Source organism: Larimichthys crocea, chromosome XX, assembly GCF_000972845.2.
Source record: "Larimichthys crocea isolate SSNF chromosome XX, L_crocea_2.0, whole genome shotgun sequence".
NCBI classification, from domain to species: domain Eukaryota; kingdom Metazoa; phylum Chordata; class Actinopteri; family Sciaenidae; genus Larimichthys; species Larimichthys crocea.
The window spans coordinates 421,456-447,085 of NC_040030.1; the positions used below are offsets into that span (position 1 = coordinate 421,456).

At 39.5% G+C, this 25,630-nt stretch overlaps 2 protein-coding genes across 4 annotated transcripts in view; both read left to right on the forward strand.

Moving 5' to 3' along the window:
• Positions 1-5,301: 5,301 nt before the first annotated feature.
• On the forward strand, positions 5,302-11,770 carry tcp11l2 (t-complex 11, testis-specific-like 2). 2 transcript variants are annotated; one of them, XM_027272386.1, is made up of 10 exons: positions 5,302-5,448; positions 7,778-7,958; positions 8,145-8,277; positions 8,489-8,609; positions 8,825-9,048; positions 9,160-9,296; positions 9,420-9,595; positions 9,931-10,112; positions 10,232-10,404; positions 10,528-11,770. In XM_027272386.1, the coding sequence occupies exons 2-10, from the start codon at positions 7,790-7,792 to the stop codon at positions 10,788-10,790; spliced, it is 1,578 nt and encodes a 525-aa protein (XP_027128187.1). In that variant the 5' UTR covers positions 5,302-5,448; positions 7,778-7,789; the 3' UTR covers positions 10,791-11,770. The 2 variants fall into 2 exon arrangements, with proteins under 2 accessions (XP_027128187.1, XP_027128188.1); XM_027272387.1 differs by lacking the exon at positions 5,302-5,448 and adding an exon at positions 6,729-7,159.
• Positions 11,771-13,045: 1,275 nt separating this feature from the next.
• Positions 13,046-25,630, forward strand: part of apaf1 (apoptotic peptidase activating factor 1) — a 46,459-nt gene continuing 33,874 nt past the window's right edge. Inside the window, exons 1-21 of one of the 2 annotated variants that reach the window (XM_027272175.1) lie at positions 13,046-13,214; positions 14,423-14,605; positions 15,373-15,562; positions 15,724-15,921; positions 16,056-16,245; positions 16,605-16,717; positions 16,840-16,971; positions 17,187-17,425; positions 18,201-18,368; positions 18,868-18,999; positions 19,216-19,329; positions 19,749-19,933; positions 20,144-20,270; positions 20,572-20,697; positions 20,781-20,921; positions 21,030-21,155; positions 21,517-21,663; positions 22,611-22,739; positions 22,859-22,984; positions 24,015-24,134; positions 24,269-24,394. In XM_027272175.1, coding sequence (XP_027127976.1) covers positions 14,462-14,605; positions 15,373-15,562; positions 15,724-15,921; positions 16,056-16,245; positions 16,605-16,717; positions 16,840-16,971; positions 17,187-17,425; positions 18,201-18,368; positions 18,868-18,999; positions 19,216-19,329; positions 19,749-19,933; positions 20,144-20,270; positions 20,572-20,697; positions 20,781-20,921; positions 21,030-21,155; positions 21,517-21,663; positions 22,611-22,739; positions 22,859-22,984; positions 24,015-24,134; positions 24,269-24,394 — 2,973 coding nt within the window. In that variant the 5' untranslated portion in view covers positions 13,046-13,214; positions 14,423-14,461. The remainder of the gene's footprint in view (positions 13,215-14,422; positions 14,606-15,372; positions 15,563-15,723; positions 15,922-16,055; positions 16,246-16,604; positions 16,718-16,839; positions 16,972-17,186; positions 17,426-18,200; positions 18,369-18,867; positions 19,000-19,215; positions 19,330-19,748; positions 19,934-20,143; positions 20,271-20,571; positions 20,698-20,780; positions 20,922-21,029; positions 21,156-21,516; positions 21,664-22,610; positions 22,740-22,858; positions 22,985-24,014; positions 24,135-24,268; positions 24,395-25,630) is intronic. The other variant, XM_019273171.2, reaches the window with a different exon arrangement.

Below are 25,630 nucleotides of genomic sequence, written 5' to 3' on the forward strand. Positions count from 1 at the left end.
ATATATATATTCTTAAAAATGGTTGCTTGATCTTCAGTGTTTTTTTTTATAACAATCAAGGGAAAAGGTTTTATGTTGTCATTCTCCAGGAATTGTAAATATTAATTTATTTATTATTATACTATTATTATAAATTTAAGTTTTGTTTTTTTTTGGCCTTTTCAAGCTTTTATTTCTGATAGAGACAGCTGAAGAGATCAAATGAAATTATTTTGACTTGTTGATTACACAATTGATTTTATTTTAATTATTTGTCTGGAGGGGATTATTATTTTTATTAAATCTTTTTGATATTTAATTTAAATACTGTCACTAAAAAATAAAAATACTGGACAAAGTATTTTCTTTTTTTTATCATAGCAGCTTATTTCCATCCGCAGAGAGTCATCCCAAGGCAACTCTAGTTTATTCTTCATATAAACCTTACGCAGACACGATCCTTTTTAAATGAAATGAGGCCAGCACATTACTTTATCCTGTGTAATCAAAACATGGTGATTGTTACTGGACAATGGCTATGGCACATAAAATGAGCACTTGCGTTGACACAGGGAGTGACATGCACACACACAAAATAGAAATGACATTACTTGGTTTCTTGGCAAGGTGTGTGCACTCGATGATTAGGTTGTAATTGTTTTCCTAAACACTGGAATGGTGTCAAACTTTTTTTAGCTTCTGGCTATGATACAAGGAAGAACTGTCAAATCTAGAGTAACAGGAAAGCAGTCATGCACACAAGATGTCTTTCATAATCTCTCTCCGGAGAGTTGCCTCACCACTTAAATAATACTGATGAACATCAGACAGAGGACACAGACACACAGTCTTATTGAATATTCCCTGTGTAATAACCCTGTATGAACCTGCTACATAAACCATATTTATTTCAACGTCCTTGGCACTCTATAGCATTGCACTATTAGTATACATATTTCTACATGTTTTATCTGTACATACTAGTTTAGTGTTTATGTTTACCTGTCAAACTTGTTGTCTTTGTTTTGTCTGTAATACCCAGTTTTGCCCTTAAAATGGTTTCAGTTGCCAGGTGAAACTTTCACGCTCTCAGTTGCAAAGGGACAGTTACACAAAGCCATATTATATCAGGTGGGACAATTTGGTATTGTTTTCTTGCTGGATGTTAATTCGGACATGTATCATGTTTACTGTTTTAAGAAGAGAGAACGGATAGAGAGAATGAGAAGAGATCTATCTGTGCAACAATATAACAAAATAGTAATAAAACAGAAGAAATAAAGATGGCCCGAATAGGCGAAACGTCTCTGGGAGCAGGACGAAACAATAGAGATCCTGTTCCACTTCAAGTAGGGAACTTTTTCCAGTCAGTGATTTCTCCCATTGACTCAAGCGAAATATATAAATAAGGCCTTTGTTGCCACCTTGTGACATCAGTTTGAAATTGTAGCTTGATTACAGCTCCGAGTTTCATAATCATTTTACAGTATACCAAGATGCAAAGGATACAGTAGGAGGTTATTGTACAGTGTGGATAAATAAATATAATTGCACAGCGGAGTAGGATCATTGCATGATGCAGTGTCAAGTAAAATGTAAAATAATTTAAGATGAATTTAAGAAGAAGAATCTAATTGTTGGTGTAGCAGTCTGTCGCTGAGGGAGCTGCTCAAAGGCCCCCGTAGACTCACGCAGGGGGTGAGAGGTGTTGTCAGCTTGAAATCAATCAACATAAATGATGCCAAATTATCACTTTATCAGCGTTTTGATTCGCCGTTAAGGAGCTGACAGGACTTCACACTTTGCAGTTCAATAGACCTTTTGAAATAGTAGGTAAACACAGGTGATACCTTTGAAAGGTTCCATTCCATTTAGGTCAGACAGAGTCAAGGTGCTGCTGTGGTGCATAATGACTCATCATTTCATGTAAAAGTTGCTACTGTTTATTCACAAAGAAGCTCCAAGCATGTGAGCCTCATCTCCAACCATACACTGTAAAAAAAGGAACTGTTTGCTCCAGCTTAAAAAAAAAGAAAAAAAGTCACTGCTCTGGTTGCCTAAGAAATTTTAAGTTGACTGAATTTGAGAAGACAAGTTGATTTTGTAATGTTTCAAAATAAAAATAAATCTTTTGTTAAATAAACTTGATATCAATTCAATGTACTTAAATCTCTTAGTTGACATATCTTTTATATGATTTAGCGAACTTAAATCCTTTAGTTTACAGAACCTATATATGATTTAGTGAACTTAAATCCCTCAGTTTACATAACCTATTTATGATTTAGTGAACTTCAATCCCTTAGTTTTCATAACTTACTGGACAATGGCTATGGCACATAAAATGAGCTCTTGCGTTGACACAGGGAGTGACATGCATCGCCGTTAAGGAGCTGACAGGACTTCACACTTTGCAGTTCAATAGACCTTTTGAAATAGTAGGTAAACACAGGTGCTACCTTTGAAAGGTTCCATTCCATTTAGGTCAGACAGAGTCAGGGTGCTGCTGTGGTGCATAATGACTCATCATTTCATGTAAAAGTTGCTACTGTTTATTCACAAAGAAGCTCCAAGCATGTGAGCCTCATCTCCAACCATACACTGTAAAAAAGGAACTGTTTGCTCCAGCTTTACAAAAAAAAAAAAAAAAAAAGTCACTGCTCTGGTTGCCTAAGAAATTTAAAGTTGACTGAATTTGAGAAGACAAGTTGATTTTGTAATGTTTCAAAATAAAAATAAATCTTTTGTCGAATAAACTTGATATCAATTCAATGTACTTAAATCTCTTAGTTGACATAACTTTTATATGATTTAGTGAACTTAAATCCCTTAGTTTACATAACCTATTTATAATTCAGTGAACTTAAATCCCTTAGTTTACATAACTTACAGTACTTACAATGCAGGTGTACTTAAATCCCTAAGCTTACTCAGCAAACAACAGGAGTTTTGTACCCTCTGCCATAGCATCGCTTAATAAAACACCTGTCATGTAACTGTCATGCGTGGGATATGAGTGGAAAAGGCGCTTTATTGGATGTCTATTTTTGTGCTTATGTTGTGGCGTATAATGTATCTGTGTATTTATGCGTTTATGTGAGGCTTTGTACAGTTGCAGCGGAATTCCTTGGAAGGACAATAAGGTGTCTGTCTAACAATACTTTGAGTATACAGACTACATCAGACAGTGAGGACTGCAGATAAAATGATTGGTACCAAGCTGCCCTCCCTGTGTGTGTCAAATTATACCTGTAAATTATTTAATACTCATACTCAGTCAATAAGCGCTGCTCATACTGTATATACTGTCATATCCATCTACTTCATGCAGATAAAGGAACCTGCTACATAAACCATATTATATGGTTTTATTTCAGCATCATTTTCACCACTGCACTATTGTCTTATTCTTACTGTCTTGCTGTCACATATTATTGTTGTTTATAGATACACAAATCTCCATATTGACATGTAATTTTATCTGTACATTGTAGATTAATGTTGATTATCTCACAAGCTTGTTGTACCTGTTTTTAGCTCTATCTATAATATAATATAATATAATATAATATAATATAATATAATATAATATAATATAATATAATATAAATAATATAATATAATACAAATTCCTTGTATGTACATATCCGGCCAGTAAAGTGATCCTGATTCTGGTATACAATGAATTACTATCATCTCATTAATCATTAATTCTTCTTCCTTCCTTTTTGTCATTAAAGTTTTTTTTCATTCAAACATACATAAACATAAAATTAAACTTAAAATATATAAACATGAACATAAACAAATAGGATATCCAACACATATAATACAACAATATATCCAAAGGCCTTTGATAAATGAACATCTTTGGATCAACCAAATGAAACATTTCACACACAATGCCAGATATTTTTATTAGTAGTAGTAGTAGTAGTAGTAGTAGCATATTTATTATAAATACAAGACTTAACCCTCAAATCTAATAGATTATCTTTATTGCTACCAAATTGAGAGGCACCTGGCTGCAGACCTCCACTGTCAGGCCCGGAAGTGATGACGTTTTTTGGGGGGTGGGGAGTTTTGTGAGGGTCATTTTCATTTTCAGATGAAAATCACCCTTTTCATTTTCAGATGAAAATGATTTTCAGATGCCTCACTGAGCAGGTTGGTCCGTTGCTGCGTTACGTTAACGCCATATTGGATGTGGCAGATCTTCCTGTAAACTAATACAAGGAAATGGACTGAACTCCATAAAGTGCCTTTCTACAAAGTTCTTTAAGTTAATGTCTCTTATACACCCATTCACACACACACTAATATATCTGGGAAACAAATAGGCACCAAAAACAACGTATGTAACTTTTAAAGTGATGATTATAAATGTTTACTCCTTATGTAAGCACCAAACCAACGTATGTATTTTTCTAATGCTGAGTGTTTACAGCTACTAATGTGTGTAACATTGTTACTGTGATGATAAATATTGAAATATTTATATTTAACATTTAATCTATGTGTATAATAACCAGATCCTGAAATGTAGATGTGACATGAGGGTTTTCTGAATAAAGAGCACTAGCGTTTACATTTAACTGATTTTGATTAATGATTAATCATTGATGAACATATGAGTAATAGCTTAAGAGAAAATGTGCACTGACCAAACAAAAGTTTACTATTAAAAACAATATATACAATAGACCGGGAATTGAAAGATTTTATGTCATTGTTTACTAATTAATTAATTTGTGAGAAAAAATTATTCAACCGGAAGTGCATTCACGAATTCACGATTTTATTTTGAAATGTATCCCTTGCATTTCCGGGCCTGACAGTGGAGGTCTGCAGTTTTATTTTGAAATGTATCCCGTTCATTTCAGGGCCTGACAGTGGAGGTCTGCAGTTTTATTTTGAAATGTATCCCGTTCATTTCAGTGGAGGTCTGCAGCCAGCATCTCTTGCCCAAATTAAGGACGAGACCCCATGATGTCACTGAGTTTTGTCCTTAATACGGTTTAAACATACACACACATATACACACATACACACACATACACTGCCTTGAACACACTGACGTCACATCCGTAAACAAAGCCGTCCCACGTGAAGCAGAGCCGAGCATACCATTTTAAAAAAACGAAGGGGTGACATGAAGCAGAATAAAGCATTACATTCGTCCTGCGACATGTTGTGCATTTCCTTACAACGTGCCGCGGTTTAAATCGAAACACTTGAATGTTAATCATAAATTGTGCGTTCACCCTTGTGTGTGTCCTTTTGAACACCCCTGTGCATGAAATGGTTTCTCTCTGTTTGTCCTCATAAGCAGCTGGTCTAAGGAAAGACCTTTAAACAGAGAGACGAACAGCACAGGACGACGACACTTCCTCCTGGGAGCTGCTGCGCTATTTCTGGTGTCAGTCTCTCTGTTTTAATTTTTTTCCCACCTCCGGAGACTTGAATGAGGTAAAAGTCGCTTTTTTTGTTGCGCATATTTGAAATAGTTAAATCACTCGGCTGGTTTTGTTCGTCACTTCTTTGCTGCGGAGCGGAAACAGAAGTTACAGTCGACGAAGCGTCAAAACTACAATGTCGAAATACATCAACCAATCCCAGCGTTTATACTCTGCGTTTGGTTTAATAACAAACAGCTTGACAGTCCTTTATAACAAATGTATTTTGCAGTAAATTCATATATTTCAGCTTTTTATTTGCACAGATATTTCTATATTACAGTATATATGTTAATTTGCATGTTGCATGGAGTTCTTGTTTTGGTCTGCTGCTGGCTGGCTGGCTCACATCACGTGTACCCACTTCTGACGCGTGTGTGGATGTTTTTTTATCCATGTGCATAGCAATGTAACCAGACATTTTCCATGTAGGGCTGAGAGACAGGGTGCCGCAGCCAATAAGGAGAGTCCCCCTTGTGGTTAGTCCAGCCTCCTTGATCCACTGCTTTGTTTACATTATACTGCAGTCAACTGAGGAACCCAGAAGGCTTTCTTTGTTTCCTCATGAGTGCCTGTAAGAGTATGTGGCATGAATCAAAAGACTTGTTTTGATCATGTGGCATTCATCCAGCACCAGGGCAAATTTAAAAAGATGTATTGTTATCAGCACGTTGCATTCCAGTGCTGTATTTGATAGTCTAACAACATGTCTACAACATGTCTGTGCATGTCCCTGTGTTTTATTTCACCATAACGTTCAGACTACCTAAAGAGGATTTCTCATAATGAAGCAGCAGATGACACGGTCCAGACCTAATCCGTGATCAGTTTTTCTGGACTGCACGGCTCCCCTCGTCGCTCTGGATAATCTCTGGAGAATTGGCCCGGCTGCATTGCTGCTGTGACCCGAGTTGTCAAGTGTAGCAGATGATGTAATGAATGAGCAGGGGTGCATGGAAGTCACACAACCATCCCTCACACCCCCCCCTTGAGCTATCTTTAAACTAAAAAGAGCAGCGAGGGAGTGTGTGTTCACTTTTGGCAGCAGATAACTGAGAGCAGGGACAGGAACACCCATGGGTGACCCCTGCCAGTACTGTATGCCTCAGATAACGTTAGAGAGGAAGAGAGCTACTTAATTAAAGGTGTTCCAGTAATCAATATACATTCTTGTGTTTTGCCAAGTTCCAACAAATCTTCCATGGTACTTTAAAGTTTCTGAACTGTAGCCCCTCGTTTCCTTCCTTTCTTATGACAGACAGGTGTAACAGGATCATTTTAACGGCTGTGAAGCCTCTCTGTTGTCCCATGTACCCTGGGGACACAATTGATCCCAGATAGGTCTGGACGCTGTGTTTCTTTTATCCTCAAGGAAAACAAGCGACTGTGTAAACCTACCTATGGAAATGTTCTCTTGTTTGTTTCCTGACTTCGGATAGTGTCGTCACACACACACCGAAGCACCAGACCAATAAATGACTTCATGCACCGTCAGCGAGTTCAATAATGAAGACAATACGATGTTGATGTTGATATTCAGAACTGTGCCGCAAGGCAGCTACCCCCGTTACCATGGAGACTGGCTTGCCAACTGTTTTATTGAGTAGACTGGTGTTTTTGTTGCACTCTGTTAACCGCCTTGGCAACAGAAGCTATTGTTTGAGTGCAAAATGAAGAACTTGTCACTCGTCCTCCCCTCTAACACAAACACAGATAAAACTAAGGTAAAGCTTACTTTGTTTTGTCCTCAGTTTATTCTTATTTATTATTTTAGGTATTACTTTTAGAGGTTTTGTCAGCAAATCCCAGGAAAAGACAAAAGAATAATGCATTAGTCTGTCAGTACTTTCTACCCTCCCTCCACCATGAGTGCATTTGATTGTAAAATAAAAGGCAAAAGAGTTCCCTAAAACAGCTGGGCACTGTGGCAAAGGAATAAATAGCATATTTAATGGGGACTATTTTCATCCATGGAATAATGCATATTTATTTTTAAATGCGTATTTACAGCACCAGGATGATGGACTACAGTCTCCGTAGTCATGGAAAATGTCACTCAGTGCAACAGTTTGTCACATTTAGTTGTTTTTAATAGGCTGGTTTTTGGCTAGGGTGCTGAATTAAAAAGTTACATTAGGTTTTGGCAAAAACAGACAGGGTTAAGTCATTGTGGGATTAATTTCCTTGTTTTTATATTTCCAAATTTTCCACTTAAACTCTAAACCTGTTTCTGTGAAATAGTAAAATATCCAAGTTGAGTTAGACAAAGTGTTACAAAATGTGGCTTTTTGCTGAAGTTATAAACAACAAGCTAAGGGTTATAACCAACGTCTCATCCGCAGCTATAACCCAAGATGCCTCTAAATGATGAGCGACCTGCCTCCACCTCCAGCGGGGAGGACCAAGGCAGTGACGTGGAGTCGGCGTCAGAGCGCTGTGACAGCATGACGTCGACCAGCGACCTGGACTGTTCCCGTGAAAGTTTCACAAGTGACTGCTCCAGCAAGCATTGCACGCCCTCCTGTGAGTGTGAACAACTGAACAACCTCGGACTGACTAACTGTTTGCATTTTCTGCGTCCATGATTGTTTTCCTTTCTTTGTCCTACTAGCCGGTTCGACTTCTGCACTGTCTCAGACTTCACTTCAGTATACTGCTGTTTAGTTGGTCTCTTTTACAATCTCCTTCTTCCATATTTTGTTCCCACAGCAAGCCCACCCAAAACGTTAACTCTGGATGAAGTCATGGAGTCTGCCAGAGACCTGTCCAATCTCAGCCTTGCCCATGAGATCATTGTGAACCGCAACTTCCATCTGGAGCCACAAAGCCTACCTCAGGACAGGTATACTACTACTGAACCTAAATTAGCACCAGTTTATTTTAGTTTTAATATTTCTACTTGCTGTTAGTTGGATATTAAAAATAAAAAAAATCTGCAAGTTCCAATCAGGTGACAAACCTTTTTTCCCTTTATCACTTGCTCAGACATTTTTAACTACTTCACTCCATCACTATTTTTGTGATGAAACGAAATGCACCTGTTCTTTTTTTAGTATATGGAAGCTAGTTAGAGATAATGTCCACAAGGCCTTCTGGGACATCCTGCAGTCCGAGCTGAACGACGACCCGCCTGAGTACGGTCAAGCCATCAGATTACTGGAGGAGATAAAAGAGGTCAGAACCAGATGTTTACATCTTCACTAGATCTCTAGAGATGACTCTTTTTGTAACGGTCAGCTCAAATATTGAAGATCCTTTTTTATCCTTTTCTCTTTATCTCTATAGCACTCCTTTGACTGGTAGAAAACAGTAACAAACTCGGCATCTTCACTTATTAATTACTAAAATAATGCTTTGCTAAAGTAACAATCCATTTCCTCTTTGGACAGATCTTACTGTCATTCCTAAATCCCGGTGCCAATCGGTTGCGGACCCAGATCATGGAGGTGCTGGACATGGATCTGATTCGTCAGCAGGCTGACAACGATATCGTAGACATCCAAGGGCTTGCTTCTTACATCATCACCACCATGGGCAAGCTGTGTGCACCGGTTAGGGATGAGGAAATCAAGAAACTCCGCGAAAACACAGATAACATGGTGACACTGTTCAGGTGAGTACATGCTTGGACGTTTAAGACATTTGAAAGCGCTTATTACCAGAGATTGGATTGTCTGTGAGAATACAATAACTTCATGGGTTTGATTATTTAATCACACATCAGGGAGATCTTCCGTGTGCTGGACCTGATGAAGGCGGACATGGTCAACTTAACAATCAATAGTCTGAGGCCAGTGCTACAGAGCCACAGTGTTGAATATGAGAGGGAAACGTTTCAGAACATCCTGGACAAAACACCCAGTACGTGAATAAGAACACACTTTTCTCTATAGCTTTGAGTGCTGTATGTTTTACATAGTTAGAGAATGTCCATTTGGCCGTGGCCGTTCTGTCTCAAAGAGTAATAAACACAAACTTCCTCAGGTGCTCTGGACAACACCACCTTGTGGATTAAGTCGACACTGGAGGAGCTGCAGTCGGCCACCATCCCCACAGAGCAGACTAAAGGGCAGCGAGTGACTCCCGGGCCCTTTCATGTCCTCAACACTGCCTTCCTCGGTATCCTTACATGGGACTACGACAAAAGCCCACTCCCTGAGGTGAGTGTATTTTTAAATTTGCATATGTAACGGAGAGAGATTTTATCAACTTTTGGGATATCTGGTGTCATTAATTGTGGATAAGCAAGGAAGCCACATGAATCTCAATCTCCTATTATTCAATTTCAAATCTTTATTTAATTTCATGAGGGTGAATCCAAAATATAGATTAAAATTCTAAGAATTTGGGGTAATGTGCAGATTTGCTTATCTGACGAGAGTTAGATTAAAATAATCTACAAGGTGTGCTAAGCTAATTGCCTCTTTTCTGTAGCTCAGTACTTGCACACAGATAATGACGCTGGTTTCCATCTTCTCATCTAACTCTCCTCTAGACGTGGATGACTGATGAGACCCGTGTACGGGAGGTTCAGTGGCAGCTCCAGAAGTGTCAAGCGGTGAACGAGGTGTTGCTTATTGTCTACAGCACCATCGGAGGGCCTATCCAGGGTCTGCCTTCCCTGTCTGACCGTCTGAAGAGAATGACCAGTGTGCTGCTGGACGGGATGCACAGCCCGTCAGTTTTTAAATAAAATCCATCTTAAATCTGTATTCAAAGTTATGATCACTGTTTTTTTTTCTACTTTACATGAACTAGGAGCTCAAACCAGAACTCTCTTCTCCTTTTATCTGAAGGAACTTTAACCTAGAAGAGGCACTAGAGGGGGTCAGTGCTCAGATCTGCTGTGAGCTCAACAAGTCTTTAACAGAGAGGAGCTACCCTGCACTGTCTCCAGCACTGCAGGCTACTCTTAGAGGCCAGATCTGCAGCATCGTTCAGAAGGACAATCCCATCCGCACTCTAGTTGGTAAGACTGAATGAGTCGGAGTGACTTTGATTCATGTCAGTATAAGTTCATAGTTTAAACCACGCAGTAGAGTTTTTCTAACCTGTTCTTTCCCTTTCTCTTATTCTTTGTGTTTCCACGCAGAGGATCGTGTGCAGCAGTATTTCATGGCGCTCATCTGCGATCCTAAACCCCAGGTCAAACTTGAACAAGTACCAGCTGGCCTGACCGCCGTTAAACCTGAAATGGCATTGCTGGGAGCAAAGTTCATCTCCCTGGTTAACTACAACAGGAGTGTCTATGGACCTTTCTATGCGGATATCATCAGGAAGCTGATGTTCAGCAGCAGTCCACCCGCCACAAACCCTTCTCAGGACAGCACTCAAGAATCCGTCCCCTCCAATTAAATCCAAACTTTGTCTCACGCTGTCTAAGAGTCTTTTTGCTACTAGAACTAGCTAAAGCTAAGGAGCTACTACAATAACTAGGCAGTACAACTGCTTCTGCTCAGCCAGTGTGCTCCAATAGTTGGAGTTACCTTCAGCGTATTATAAATGTAGTTTCTATCACTACATTTAGCAGTGAAGGCACTGCCCGTGTAGGCACCACGCGGTTGACATTTAATGTGACCTGCGTTTTGTTGTTTTTTTTTGTGCTAAGTGCTCTAAAGTTTCAAAATGGAAAACCAGTGTTAGAATGATCCATTTCTGGACCTAATAGTGATCCCTGTATTGACTGTCAAACTCCTGTTATTATGGAGGGGAAAAAAGGGCAAAACCTTGGTATGTCTGAAGCGTAGAGTAAGCTTTATGAAGCAAAAAGGAAGAAAACTTATATAATTAGAAAAGTTACAGAGTAGAATAAGAGATTCTTTACATATAACAAGTTATTTATCACAGGTAACAATATAGTAGAACTACAGATATGTCCACCTTTTGAACTTGCTTGAATTAATCCCTTTGATTGTGTTCCCTTAATTTGGATTTTTGATTTTGCAAAGAAATAAGTTGTCTGCATGACTCGCTTTGTTTGTGTGTGTGTGTATGTGTTAAGTCATTTTAGTTTTTATTCTAGTCATTTGTTGGAGTATTTGTCACATGTATGTCTTATACTTACTCACTTGTCAGTGGAATACTTGTCATATCGATTTTAGTCGCTATGTTTGTTACATTTTTAAGGTACTGTAGTCGTTACAGTATTGTTGTGTTGGCTATTAGAACCTGCGAGGGGAAATAAAAAGGTGCTGAACTCAAAGTGTGTCTAAAATTTCCATTGGACCCAAGGATGCACAAAGAAAAGCAGTTATGTTCTTTATATGAAAGTTTACATGAAAAATGTGGGAATTTGTTGTTCTTGTGTACTACAATTAATATAATAAAACTTTAAAAAAGAAAGGTGACCACGTCTTCATTTATTTGAGGACAGATTTGAAGTGCTGTGACAAAACCTGATATAGTTTATGTTTGACATATACTGTATGAAGGACATGTAGCTTCATATAGCACAATATCTATCTATCTATCTATCTATCTATCTATCTATCTATCTATCTATCTATCTATCTATCTATCTATCTATCTATCTATCTATTGAGTAGCTGTCAAGATGTAATACAATAACAATATATTTTTTCATGATTTCAATCTTAATCTTTTTAAAAATATATATACCTACCTGTAACTTTTCCTTAATTGTTGACTTTTACTAGTTGTACACCTGTTTAAAATCGCCTTTTCCATCTGATTCAATTGCATTGTCCTATGTTTAAAATCGCCTTTTCCATCTGATTCAATTGCATTGTCCTATTTTTAACCTGTTTAATGTCCTATTCTTGTAATTTGATATACTTTTATGATTCTTTTTGTTTGTTTCTGTTATTTTCTGTCTACTCTCATTTATTGTAAGGTGTCCTTGGGTGACAGAAAGGCCCTATGAAAATTTATAAAATGTATTATCTAAGATTAAACCATAATACATCATATTAATGCGGAGGGAGAGAGTTAATAATTTGGATTGACAGACTTCCATCATCTAATTTTTTTTATTTATTTATTCAGAAATGATGACAACAAGCCGATTTGTTCACAGCATTATACAGTTTAATCTATTTATGGCTCCTCATAATTGCATTATCGGTGCATCACTGTGGAATAAACAACATGCTCTCATCTCTCGCTGTCACTAGGCAGTAATGTCACCTTCAAATGCAGTCGGGAAATGTTGGAATTACGAGTTGCGAACAAAAATGGATTGGATTGCCAAACGTGATGTGATGTAAATAATCGAGACTGTGTCAGGAATTTAGAAGAAAAGCGACGTAGACAACATTTTTTGTTAATCCAATCAAAAGTTATTACAAAAGTAGATTTCTCCTACATATCTGTATAATAGCTCTGGCCGCTCGATTTTTTATTATTATTATTATTATTTTTTTTTTACAAATAAAACTTCGCAAATAAAACAAAATCTTCTTGTGGTGCTGCTGATATATATTTAGCTGCTGTTACATGAGCAACAAAGGCATTTAAATGACCTGACTCATTTAATTCCGAGCATTGGATAAGTACGTGAAAGCACCATCAGTTTGCCTGGTTACAAATGCGCTCACAGCACCGGGTCACGTGATTTAAATCTCGCCACGCGATTGGCTGGGAGCGAGTTGTTTTTGTTTCGGGAATCAGGAAGCTGTCGTTCAAAGGAAGAAAGACTGGGCGTGCTGTGAAGCGTCAACGCAGAAATTAAATCACCTTTGCACACACTGGACCCTTTACACTTCACGGACATTAACAGCTCCGACAAATACCCTACTCGTTAAAGAAGAGAAGATATTCGTAAGTGTCTCCTGGCTGGCTGCCTTCTTTGTTTTTAGTTTCCTGGCTAGGTTAGAAAGAGTGAACTTGTCGAGACATGCAGGGAAATAAACAAATGAGAGAGATAAGCAGAGTTTAGTTTAAAGAATGAATCAACTAAACTTTTATTAGCCAGGTCGGTAAGCTGTCCAACTTTGACTGTGTTAGTTTAAATTTAAAATATTCTTCAGACTCAGTGAAATGTCACTTTATTTAGTGAACAGCTGGTTGTGGTCATGTTTGAGGTTGTTTCTCTTTCTCTTCCTTTCTCACATACTCCTGTTTATTTTTAGCTCACTTTCACACAGGGTTGCAACAACTTCCACTTCTCTTTATTTATTTAAACGAGTGTGTTTTATTCATTTTCAGAATAAACAATCACAACACAACAAAATATAACACAGGTGCAAAACTAACCTGTCACAATAATCTTAGATGAGGTTATTAACATTTCAGGGCAGTAACATGTGGTTGTTTTGCATCTGTCATCTTCCTTTGGAGAAAAGCATTTCGAATAAAAAAATAAAAGAGCAAAAAAAAAACCAAGCAGACATATAATAAATACACATACTGTCATAAATCAGACATTTACCCTTTAACGTGAAGTTTTTCCACTGATAATCCTGCAAAGCCAGACACTGATACTTGGATTAGAAGTGGATTTCCATGATTTGGCTATAGTGTACTTGGCTTGTACTCGTTTATTAATTAATCTGACAATTACATTCTAAATTGATATAAAATCTTACAATTAAAACAACTGAGAGGTGTTGGACCGTCTGGGATAGAGTTTCCCAGAGCCTAATTGAATTCTCCAATTCAGTTCAATTGTATTAACATAGCACCAAATCAGTACAGAGCAGGTCTAGACTGTACTTTTTTAAATGTACACAGCTGAGTAAAAACCTTGAGCAGAACCCATTTCATTGGTGGATGGTCATCTGCTATGACTGGAGAAGACCAAATGTCTTCTAAGTGATTATTATTAATAGTTTCAGACCATTTATGTGTCTCAATGAATCTTGATCAATTAATTTTTTATCTTTTTGTGTGAAGTACAGCTCACAAGAATATTTTACTTCTTGTGCTTCCAAATGTTTGTTAAAAATCCGATGTGGTTGTAATGTTTGGGCGTCCACAGACTTTTGGCCATATCACTGAAGTTTATCTTTTTTTTCATTAATCTGCAGAGCGACCAGTATCCTGCATGGTCGGTGCGTTGTGCGGAGATGGCATTGGAGGAAAGGGCACGGAGCTGTCTGCTGCGCTTTCGCCACAGACTGGAGCAGGACATCAAGCCCCCCTACCTGATGGACCACATGATCAGTGATGGCGTGCTGACTGGGGATGAAGAGGAAAGGATAAGGACACAGGTAAACCTCTGCTTCACCTGGGTGACGGTGTTATCTGACACCTTTCAGTCTTGTGTTTGCTTTACCCTTTTCCAAAACGGACTCACGTTTACCTCCAAAGTTTCCATAATCCTTTCCTGCGCTTGGACTTTGTCATTGTGCACATTGTGAGTCACCGTCCTCCTGACTCCCTCTATTTCCGTGTTGCTACTTTATCTTGTAATTTATTGTACAGGACTCCAAAATGACACCTACAATCACACTGGTATTTAATTTAATGTCTTCGTTTAAGTGGCTCTTACCTTTACACCCCCCGACTCCTGACTGATTTTTATTGTATCTAAATTTGTGTGACTAACCAGGTCTGGATAAGCTCGCCATGCTAAATCCCATCCTGTAAAACTGTAAAAAGCTTCTACTTCTTGACCCACACTATTTCCACTACATCTGTAGCAGTACCTCTATAGTAGAAGTTGTAGTAGTAGTGTGGCTCAGGAGGTAGAGTAGCAGTAGCAGTAGTAGTAGTTCAGGAGGTAGAGAGGTCAGTAATCAGGTGATCTGTGGTTCAAACCTCTGCTGCTCCAGCAGTAGTAAAGGTAGTATGGGTCAGGAGGTAGAATGGTCATCGGTGGTAGTAGTAGTAGCAATAATAATAGTAAGTTTAACTGTTATGCAGTGGATTTCTTGAATATCACCTGCTTAAAATAGTTCATACATTGTTATATATTGGTTATCAAATCAAAATAAAGCTCACACGAGACTCATCATAAGGTCTTTTCTCTCTCCAGTCCACCAGGAAGGATCAGGCTGTGGCCTTGCTGGAGCTGCTGCTTAAGAAGGACAACTATGCCTACATCTCCTTCTACAACGCCCTGGTCAGGGAGGCGTACGATGATTTGGCTAATCTGCTTTATGATGATCTACCAAAAATGTCGCAAAATGCACATAAGAGCAACTCTGATAGCAACACGTCTTACGGTGAGAAACGGAGAAAATGTAGGTTTGTAGGTTGTGTGGGCATGTGCTATTTGACATTTGACATGTTTAACATCTGAGAAGCTCAGGTCTTGTTTTGTGCATGTTTTAATGTTGCGAATTTCACTACATGTCTGTCAACCCCGTTCCTGTTTGTCTAACAGTCCAGACAGTGCTCAGTGAAGGTGGCGTGCCACAGAGGCCCGTGGTGTTTGTCAGCAGACCGGAGCTTGTTAACCGGGTCAGGGAGAAACTCTACCGGCTCCAGAAGGACCCTGGCTGGGTCACTGTCTTCGGCATGGCTGGCTCGGGCAAATCCGTGCTGGCTGCTGAGGCTGTCAGACACCAAGGACTCATCGAAGGTGAATAATCTTTGACATGCTGACACTCTTGGCAACAGTCAAAGGCTACAGCACCTAAAAAAACATTCTTTCTGTAGCTTCTCACCTCTCACCTCTCTGACCTTGCCTCGTTCCTCTCCCGCCTTCATGTGCAGAATGCTTCCCTGGAGGGATCCACTGGCTGTCCATCGGCCAGCTGGACAAACCGGACTTACTGGTTAAGATCCAGTCATTGTGTTTCCGTCTGGAGCAGAGCCTGGATTCCCAGTCGCTCCATCGGCCCCCCAACTCTCTGGACGAGGCCAAGGAGCGAATGCGCTTCCTCATGCTGCGCAGATATCCGAGGTTAGTGTGGGTTCAGATAAACATGATCTGCATTGTGCTTGATACCACTTCATTATTCAGTATTGACACAAGAATATAAAAGCATTTGCCATGCTTTCTGTGTAATTTGTAAAAATAACAAGAAGAATTCTGAAACAAAACCAAACTGTGATATTAAGACAAAGACAAATAGGCAACAATAAACTCAAAAGCTCAGTAAGTTAACACATAAGATATGTCATTATTTAAAAATTATAACAAAAGGATAAAAATGATTCCTCCTTTTTTATTGAACTCTTAATTGTTTAATCTACAATAACACTAACCGCTGTAGATGCCACTGTTTTATTGTCTCTGATCACTTCTCTGTCGGGCTTCAGAGCTCTGTTGATTCTAGATGACATCTGGGACAGTACAGTGCTGAAGGTGTTCGACATCCACTGTCGGATACTTTTGACCACGAGAAATAGAAGCCTCGCTGATTCTGTTAGTGGTATGTACTCTGTTTTTTTTCACTCTGGTCACTATATACATGCTGTGGTCAAGACTGCTGTACCAAGAAAAAAAAAAAACATACAAAACTGTATGTTCTGCACTTGTGCTTTTATTTTGTAGGTGCTAAATATGAGGTGGAAGTAGAGAGTGGTCTGGACGAAAAGAAGGGGCTGGAGATCCTCGCTCTGTACACTGGAACTAAGCCCATAGCACTTCCTGAGGAAGCTCGTAGCATTGTCAGAGAATGTAAAGGTCTGTAAACTGAAACATGCTGTACATGCAATCCATTACAGACACTGTCATACATATTTTAATGTGTTTTTTATGATTATAAAAGAAAAATACATGTGTTAGCCTTTATCTTTATCTTAGTAACTCAGATTTAGTTGTTGTGCTGTCCTATTGCAGGCTCACATCTTATTGCTGTCCTTCCATATTGTCACTTAAACTCTGTCCCACCATCACAGGTTCCCCTCTGGTAGTCAGCCTGATCGGCGCTCTACTCAGAGAGAAACCCAACCGTTGGGGTTACTACCTCCGCCAGCTGCGGCAGAAGCAGTTCAAGCGTATAAGGAAGTCGTCGTCTTACGACTACGATGCCCTCGACCAAGCAATGGCCGCTAGCATCGAGGTCTTACCCGACGAACATCGAGAACTCTACAAGGACCTTACTGTGCTGGAGAAGGACATCAAAATCCCTGCAAAGGTTTGGCTGCACATCGGAGTCATTTGACCCTCTTCATTTATTTTTCATGTTGTTAATTTAACTGGTTTCTGTCTGCAAGTATCATAACTGACCTTATACGTGCTTACAAAAGTATCTCTGTGGTTTCACATGAGAAAAACAAACATGTTTCAATCTGTTGCTTAAACAGGATGTGGGTCATTCCACAAAACCAATTTGCATCCCTCTGACACATGTATTTTATCTATTGGGTGACCAAAAATAATTTTTTAATAGCTTTTTATACCAATTGATCAATTATCAATTTAATAAAGTATAAAAAACTACTTTTATCTGTATGTCAGAAATTATTCTTTCTTTTCGGTTGGCACCACCTGTTTTGTCAAGTCCCTCATGACCTACAATAAAAGTACACTTGGGGTATGACTAATAAAAACTGAAGTTAAACTACATATTTGATTACAAAATGATGAGGTCACTGTCATAGTAAAATGTCATTTCATTTTTCTATTTTCAGTGATTCAATTAGTGTAAGCAGGCATACATCTGATTAATAGGAAAATATTTTTTTTAAATCATGTTCAGATGCTTCCATGAGTGTTCATAACTGAGCTGATGACTAATGGTGACCAATAATAATACAGACTTGATGCCTGAGATGGGTAAATATGTTTTTATGAAAGTTAAATACGTCCTTAATGTTGTTGGGTGTCCATAAAAGTCATAGAGACATCATCCCACTGAATGGACCGCCGTTTCAAAGATACACATGATACAATGTTATTCCATCTTCCAGGTGCTGTCTGTTCTGTGGGACTTGGAGCCAGAGGAGGTGGAGGACATTCTCGAGGAGTTTGTCAACAAGTCTCTGCTTTTTGTGGACAGTCACAATAAACCTTACCTGTACTACCTCCATGATCTCCAGCTCGACTTCCTGGTGGAGCAGAATCGCACCCAGCTCGAGGTTAGTTTGGACGCGAGCTGACAAGCTGATTTACAACAGAGGTGCTGGTAGGCATCGTAAAGGATTGGCAGAGTGGAGTGGTGGCAGCTCAGGTGTTCACTTGAACTGCTCTTTTTGTTCTACATTGTGTTACACAATGGTCAGATATTACGCGTGAATCTGGTTAGACTACAAGTGATGTTGCAGGTGCATGACTGGTGGGGCTTTCCAGTGGATGTGTCCCAATGATGGACTTTTCAATGACATCATAAGCCTGCTGTGAAAATGAAACCTAACTAATTTAATTTAAGGGTTTGTTTTTGTTCATAGTATCTCAAACTAAATCTGTTTGTTTGTTTTTGTTTTAAATTTTACTTTTTGTTTCATAATCACACCAACGGATCATAGTGATTTTTACAATAACCTGCAGCATGTACTAGATCTGCAGTCTTTTAATTATAAATCTAAGTAAACGAGGCATTTGTTAATTATGAATTCTGACTCTTTGCGTGTGTTTCAGAGCCTTCACTCTAAGGTGGTGCATCAGTACCAGCAGCACTACAAAGATGGTCCTCCCACATCAGGAGACGAGGAATGTCTGTACTGGATCAGATTCCTGACCTTCCACATGGCCAAAGGCAACCTCTCCCAGGTAACACACACACACACACACACACACACACACACACACACACACTAATTTTAAGTATAGTTTTTCATGTATTTGTCTTATCATGATATATTCTGATGGCAAACTCTTGCACAGCCATTATAGACACAAGACCTGAGCAGAGGTTAACATTCTCTTTCTTCCTCACTACATATCTGTTGGTCTCTGGTTGTCTCTCTCTCTCTCTCTCTGTCTTAGGAGCTCTACTCGCTCATGTTTTCGCTGGACTGGGTCAGCATCAAGGCCAAGATAATGGGCCCAGCTCACCTCATCAATGACTATGTGGAGTACGGATACATCCTGGACAAAGAGGTCAGCAGGCAACAAAACTTGACTATGTATAAAACAAAGCAAAGTGTGGGTACTCTGTGTGTTAGTTGCTGATTTTGTTTTTATTGTCGCCGGAAAGATTAAAATTATAGCAGGAGAGTGAGCCACCCATTCGCCTTCATTAAAACTGTGAGTGACTCCTTTAGAGGTTGATCTGTGTTTTTTGCCCTTGCCCTCTCTGTAAAACTTTCAATTAACTGAAAAGTAAATTACCCCTCCGTTATTTGATTATATCATAAACATAAGTGTATTGCCCTTGAATGTTTTTGCTGTCCCCTGTTCCCGTTCCTGTTCTCATCATTGCAAGAAGACAGATTTAATAACTGGTAAATGGTTTATCACACACTTGTTTGACCAGGACATGCATAGTAATTGCACTTATTTTCTCTGTCTCTCCCCAGAACAGTGACGTGCGCAGTCAATTCCAGGAGTTTCTGTCTCTGAACGGCCACCAGCTGGAGCAGCGTCCTTTCCCCGACGTGGTGCAGCTTGCTCTGTCTCAGCCACGTACCTCCGAGGTCTACAGACAGGCTCTGCTGCAGGCGCAGGACCGGACCAGCAAAGGAAAACTCTACTTTGATTGGCTGTATGCGAGCAAACAAATATTTTACTGCCCTCGTTTTCATCGAAATCTGCAGTTATTGTGTGAAACATTTGCATTTGATTCATCCAATGCAATATAGTTCAAGGAAACAGAACACTAATTTCCACATTAGCCTCATATTCAGGCTTATTATAAAGTGTAATGATGATCGTAGGCTGCGTATCCTCAGCTGGACTTTATTTGTTTGTTCAGGAATAAGAGCAGTGTAGAGAGTCTGTCCCGTTTGGTGATCCACCCGCACCAGGGCTCCATCTACTCTGCCTGCTTCTCCCACGATGGAACCAAAATAGCCTCCAGTGGAGCCAGCAAAACACTCAAGGTATCAAAGCGGACATGTTTCTCTGAGTGTTGGTGTGTGCAAGATAAAAAGGCTAAATAGTCACCATGGAGACCAAATGGTGGAAAATATGGAGAGCAATCCACTTCTATTGCTATATAAAAAAAGAAATGCTTACTTACTGCTTATGTGCATCTATCTAGCGTAAATATATGGCTGTAGTTTTGGTTATATTTCATGGGTGATATGGTGCTTTTCTGAATATAATATTGTGTGTATATCTTCATATATTATTAAGCATGAACTTATTATTAAGTGCTGTCGTTGAACCTTTTGTGCTTAGGTGTTTAAAAGCACCTCAGGTGAGAAGCTCACAGAGATCCCGGCCCATGACGATGAGGTGCTCTGCTGTGCCTTCTCCCCTGACGACCGTCTCCTAGCAACGTGCTCCAGTGACAGGAAAGTCAAGGTGAGAGCAGATCACTGTCCACTCGCTCGCTGTGTCCAGCTCGATTACAGCAACAAACACACCTGTACCCGTGCGTCTCTTAGGTGTGGAACGTGGAGCGAGCCATGCTCCTGAGGGTGTTTGAGGAGGAGCACGAAGAGCAGGTGAACCACTGTCAGTTCACCAACACGACACGACGCCTCCTGCTGGCCACCTGCTCCAATGACAAGATGCTGAACGTTAAGGTGCACGAAACGAACATCCCCCTCCCCACTCCTCAGTGTGCTCTGTCTCGGTTTATTTCTGCTCCTATCTCCCTCCCTTTCTTTATTCGTCTTAATTTGTTTCTGCAGTTGTGGAACCTCAACAAGCCGACCTCCCAGAACACCATGTTTGGCCATTTCGAGCCAGTCAACCACTGCTGTTTCTCCCCCGATGACACCTACGTGTCCACTTCCTCCAACGATGGTACACTTAAGGTGACTGCCATTAAACTAGATACTTGTAAAGCTTTCCATTCCTAAGGACTGTACCCGATTTTATGCGACTCTGATGAACTGTAACACATTTATTGTTATTCATAAAATTAGAAGATCAGAAGTTATTGTATTACTATTTTTCAGTAAAAGAGTCTAAAACTGTACGCTGGTGGAATATGTCCATACCAACAGCTGTCCAAGTGTCAAATGCCAAAAAAATATGCTGATTGTAAAAGACCATATACTGCATTTTCTACATGTTATACTTAACTGTTATACATCGTTTTGTACTTATAGAACGCATCGTGTACTGATCTGCGCTCCTCTCCCACCTGACTGTGTGTTTTTCTGTGTTCTGCAGCTGTTTCAGGTGTCGTCCGCCAACGAGTGGAAGACGATCAACGTGAGAGACATGTTTGCGGAGAGCGACGAAGACGTCCTCGTCAAGTGCAGCACCTGGACTGCAGATGGCAAACGCGTCATATGCGCAGCCAAGAATGCCGCTCTGGTGAGTGAACGTTTGCTCGAAAGGGAATATTCAGATTTCGAAAAGCAGAGAAGAGATGCAGGATTACCGGGGGAGCTGAGTGTGTGTAATAAAGAGGGTGTAAATAGTTTGGGATCTATCTTGTCGTACATTTACGGATACAAATTCGACACTAGGTTTCACTTCCCGTCCTTGTTGTTGGTTTGACATTTAATTGAAGGAGACGGCGAAAGAGAGGTTGTTTGTCACTTTGTCTTTCACAGAGTCTAAAGAGTGTGTGTCCTGGTTGCAAATGCGAACAGCACCTCCTCTCCCGAGCTTTCTGAAAATCAGTCAGTCTATGTCCTGTAATCAGTCAGTCTGTGTCCTCTGCGTCTCCATTTGTTCATATTCAGAGACGTCTGAGCTTGTTTCTTTGGAGAAGAAAAATTAGACTTTAACGTTACAAGTTTTGTTTTTGGTTTTGATCTTCAGGCACAAGATAAAGCTCAGCCTCATTTACAATACATAACGAATTAATGCAGATATATATCAGCTGAGTTTAGCTTTATCAAGACATATTGGTATCAGTTTTTAAATTGCAAAAAGATTCTGGATGAAGAAGGTCATTTAGGAACAGTGGTGTCATTGCATAGTTTGTCCACCAGAGAGTACTATGTTAATTCTTCAGCTGTAAAATGTCCCATTACGAGGTCTTATTAAATTTCTCATACAATTATTCTTTTTTTAATGTAATATTTATTTTAAAACAGCCAAAACATGTTGGCATTAGCCTCAAATGTCTAGTACTGGTCAGGCTCTTGTATATAGAATGAATCACTGCAATTTAAAAGGTTTAAAATTGTACTGCATAAGCGAAAAGTGTTACATTGAGCCTTCAGTTATTATATAAGGAAAGATAAATAAGTTTATTCTTCTCTTATATTGTGTCCAGACTGAGCAGACTCTGATTTGTTGCCGTTTCTCAGGTGTTTGACGTGGAGACGTCCGACATGTTGCTGGAGATCAGAACGAACCGCCTGAGCACGGTGCAGTACTGTCACGCCTGTCCTACCAGTAACCTGCTGGCTCTCGCATTCTCAAACTACGCCGTGGAGGTACGGTACATACTTATACACACAGTCACACTGTATATTTAGTAATAGATAAACCGAGGGTGATTAAAATATTCAGATATACTGGTGAATACAGTCGTCCATGTTTGGGTGTCTTCCAGCTGTGGGACTTGGAGGCCAATAAAAAGATGGCTGACTGCAGTGGTCACCTGAGCTGGGTCCAGCGTGTCCAGTTCTCTCCTGATGGTTCACAGCTGCTGTCCTGCTCATACGATCAGACTATCAGGGTAAGACTGACTCTACATTACTGTATCTCTGCTCGCACAGACAGTGTCAGTACTCTTCTTGTTTACCTCCTGTGACAGTAGAAAACTCTTTAGATGTTTTAAATGAATAAATTCTAGGTCACAGTATATAGTTTTATGCAGTTGTTGCCTTGTTTTAGGCTTTTTTCTCTATTATGAGGTTATATAAACACGTGTTTTGACTCATTGCTCCCTTAAACAAAGCATTATCTACTATAAGCCTAAATAAACATGACTAAAGCTGCAGTAGAAGATGTATGTCTACTAGTTCAGATTCTCTTTTTTACCCAAAATAATTTTAAACTTTAATCTTTAAATAAATCAAAGACAAGTACGAATGTTTAAGAGTGAGAGCTGATCAGTGTAAGGAATCAATAATTGGAAACCAGCTTTGGATTCATTTAGCTTCTAATGCTCAATCAGAAGTAGTTCACATCATGTGTTGTTCAACCCGAAGCTATCCAACCATTTGATGGAGTATACTGGGCCCCTAAAGACAATGGAGGCGACGTCTACCTCCCCATAGCCTTAATAGAGCAACTAAAACAGGAGACAATGTGGATTAAACTGACCCATTTCTGATCCACGGTGAAGAAAAGCCACACCTGACCCCGGCGCGTGTTCTTCCAGAGGGTGGAAAAACTCGGATCTTGTGCTGCTTTAGGTGCTTCATTGTCAGTGTGTGTGTTTTTCAGCTGTTGGACCATCTGGAAATTCAGTTTGAAGTGTCTAACGAAAGCATAACAGACAGACTGATGACTTATTTATTGCCACAGACAAGGTTAGCTCTAGTTTGTCTCTGCAGCATAACAATGAAGAGTCAGGCAAAAGATTAACAAGCAGCCGGGCTGACTGTGTAAACGAACTAACGATCAGCTTCTCTGCATAAATATAATGTGATTTAGTGGAAAAAAACGTGAGAAAAGTGAAACATAATACGGCAGTAGTTCTTTCACTTGAAGTTTATATTGTTTTGTACTAGGTCTGTTTCCTGTCTTGTGTTTTTTTGTAGTTATGGGAGACTAAGAAGGTGCACACAACCTCAGCTGTCTGCCTGAAAAGAGACTCTGACGTTCTCTTCAACGATGAAGAAATCATTGTGTCAGCTGCAGACAACTGCAACAGACTGCAGGTGAGCCGGAGGGGGGAAAAAAACGAAGGAGAGAGACACTGGATGAAAGAATAAACTGTGTCGGACTGTGTGAGTTCAAGTGCCGGTTACATGAGGTTGTCATAGAAAACAACGTGTGTGTGTGTGTGTGATAGGTGCGTGATGGCAGGACGGGATCAGTGCTGTTCCAGTCGGAGGAGAAGTCATCCAGGATACGGTGCACGTCTATGTGCAGGCAGCCCTCTGCTGTGGCTCTGGGCCAGGAAGACGGCACGGTCCAGGTAAAAAACAGTACATAACATGGGCGTGTGTTTGTGTAACACTGCAGTAAATGAAGTACATTTTTAGACAATTCATTCTAGTATCAATGCTGAAATAACCAGCTGATTAACCAATAATGACACTGAGTGAGTTTAGCTGTTAAAATCTAAACATTCTCTGTGATTTATATTATTTTAAATTGAGTATGTTTGAGTTTTGGATTGAGGAAAAAAAAAAAGCAATTTGGAATCTTCACCTTCAGTACTCATAAATTAGGACACGTTCACTATTGTGTTACAGGCTGCAACAAATAATTATTTCCATTATAGATTATTCTTCTAATTATTTTCTTAATTAATCCATTGATTGTTTTGGCTACAAAATGTCACACATTGTGAGATGAAGCTAAAATAGCTTGTTTTGTCCAACTAACCGTCCAAATCCCCCAAAATATTAAGTTTACGATGGTATAAGACCAAATCCTAGAAGATGGAAGCTGCCTTGGTTAAAGACTTGTTGTAATCACCTCAGCTCTAATTGGGGAAAAAATAAAAAATAAAGTGAAGGAATAGTTTGACATTTTTGGGAAATGAGCTTGTTCACTTTCTTGCCCAGAGTTAAAAGAAGATCGATAGCACTCTTATATCTGCAGTAAATATGAAGCTACAGCCAGGAGACGATTCACTCAGCCGGAATGTGTCTGCCAGCTCTCAAAGGTCCAGCGTGTGAGATTTAGGGGACTCTATCTGGCATAAGTGGAATGTAATAGTCATAACTATGTTTTTATTAGTGTATGAACAACTGAAAATAAGAATCATTATGTTTTTATTACCTTTTCAATGAGTCTTTTATATCTCCTGATGCCGCAGGCCCTTTTCCACAGAGTCCGCCACGTTGCACTGTTTCTACAGCAGCCCAGAAAGGACAAACTAAACGCTGGCTCTAGATTTGTAGATTTTTTTGCAGCAAATGACCATATTCCCCAAAATTTCTTGAGTTATTCCTTTGATAAAAATATATATTTTCACATCCTTGCTGCAACAATACACTCAATATAATTAGTATATAAATAAAAACTTTTAGATATCCTCGCAAGTCCACTTTATGTCAATAAAGAAAACAATTATTGATCAAGCGAAACATTTAGCTTTTGAAAATAAGCCTTGTAAATTCACACTTTAGTGTGTGTGTGCGTGTTTCCGTTCCACGTTGCTGCAGGAGGTGTTTTTCAGGCCGTGTCGAGTCATGAGATCTGA

Excerpts from the sequence above, each read along its gene's own strand:
- tcp11l2 (XM_027272386.1), top strand. The coding sequence starts at position 7,790 with ATGCCTCTAAATGATGAGCGACCTGCCTCCACCTCCAGCGGGGAGGAC. Across the intron at positions 7,959-8,144 it reads CAAGCATTGCACGCCCTCCT|CAAGCCCACCCAAAACGTTA; the intron begins GTGAGTGTGAAC and ends TTGTTCCCACAG. Across the intron at positions 8,278-8,488 it reads CAAAGCCTACCTCAGGACAG|TATATGGAAGCTAGTTAGAG; the intron begins GTATACTACTAC and ends TTCTTTTTTTAG.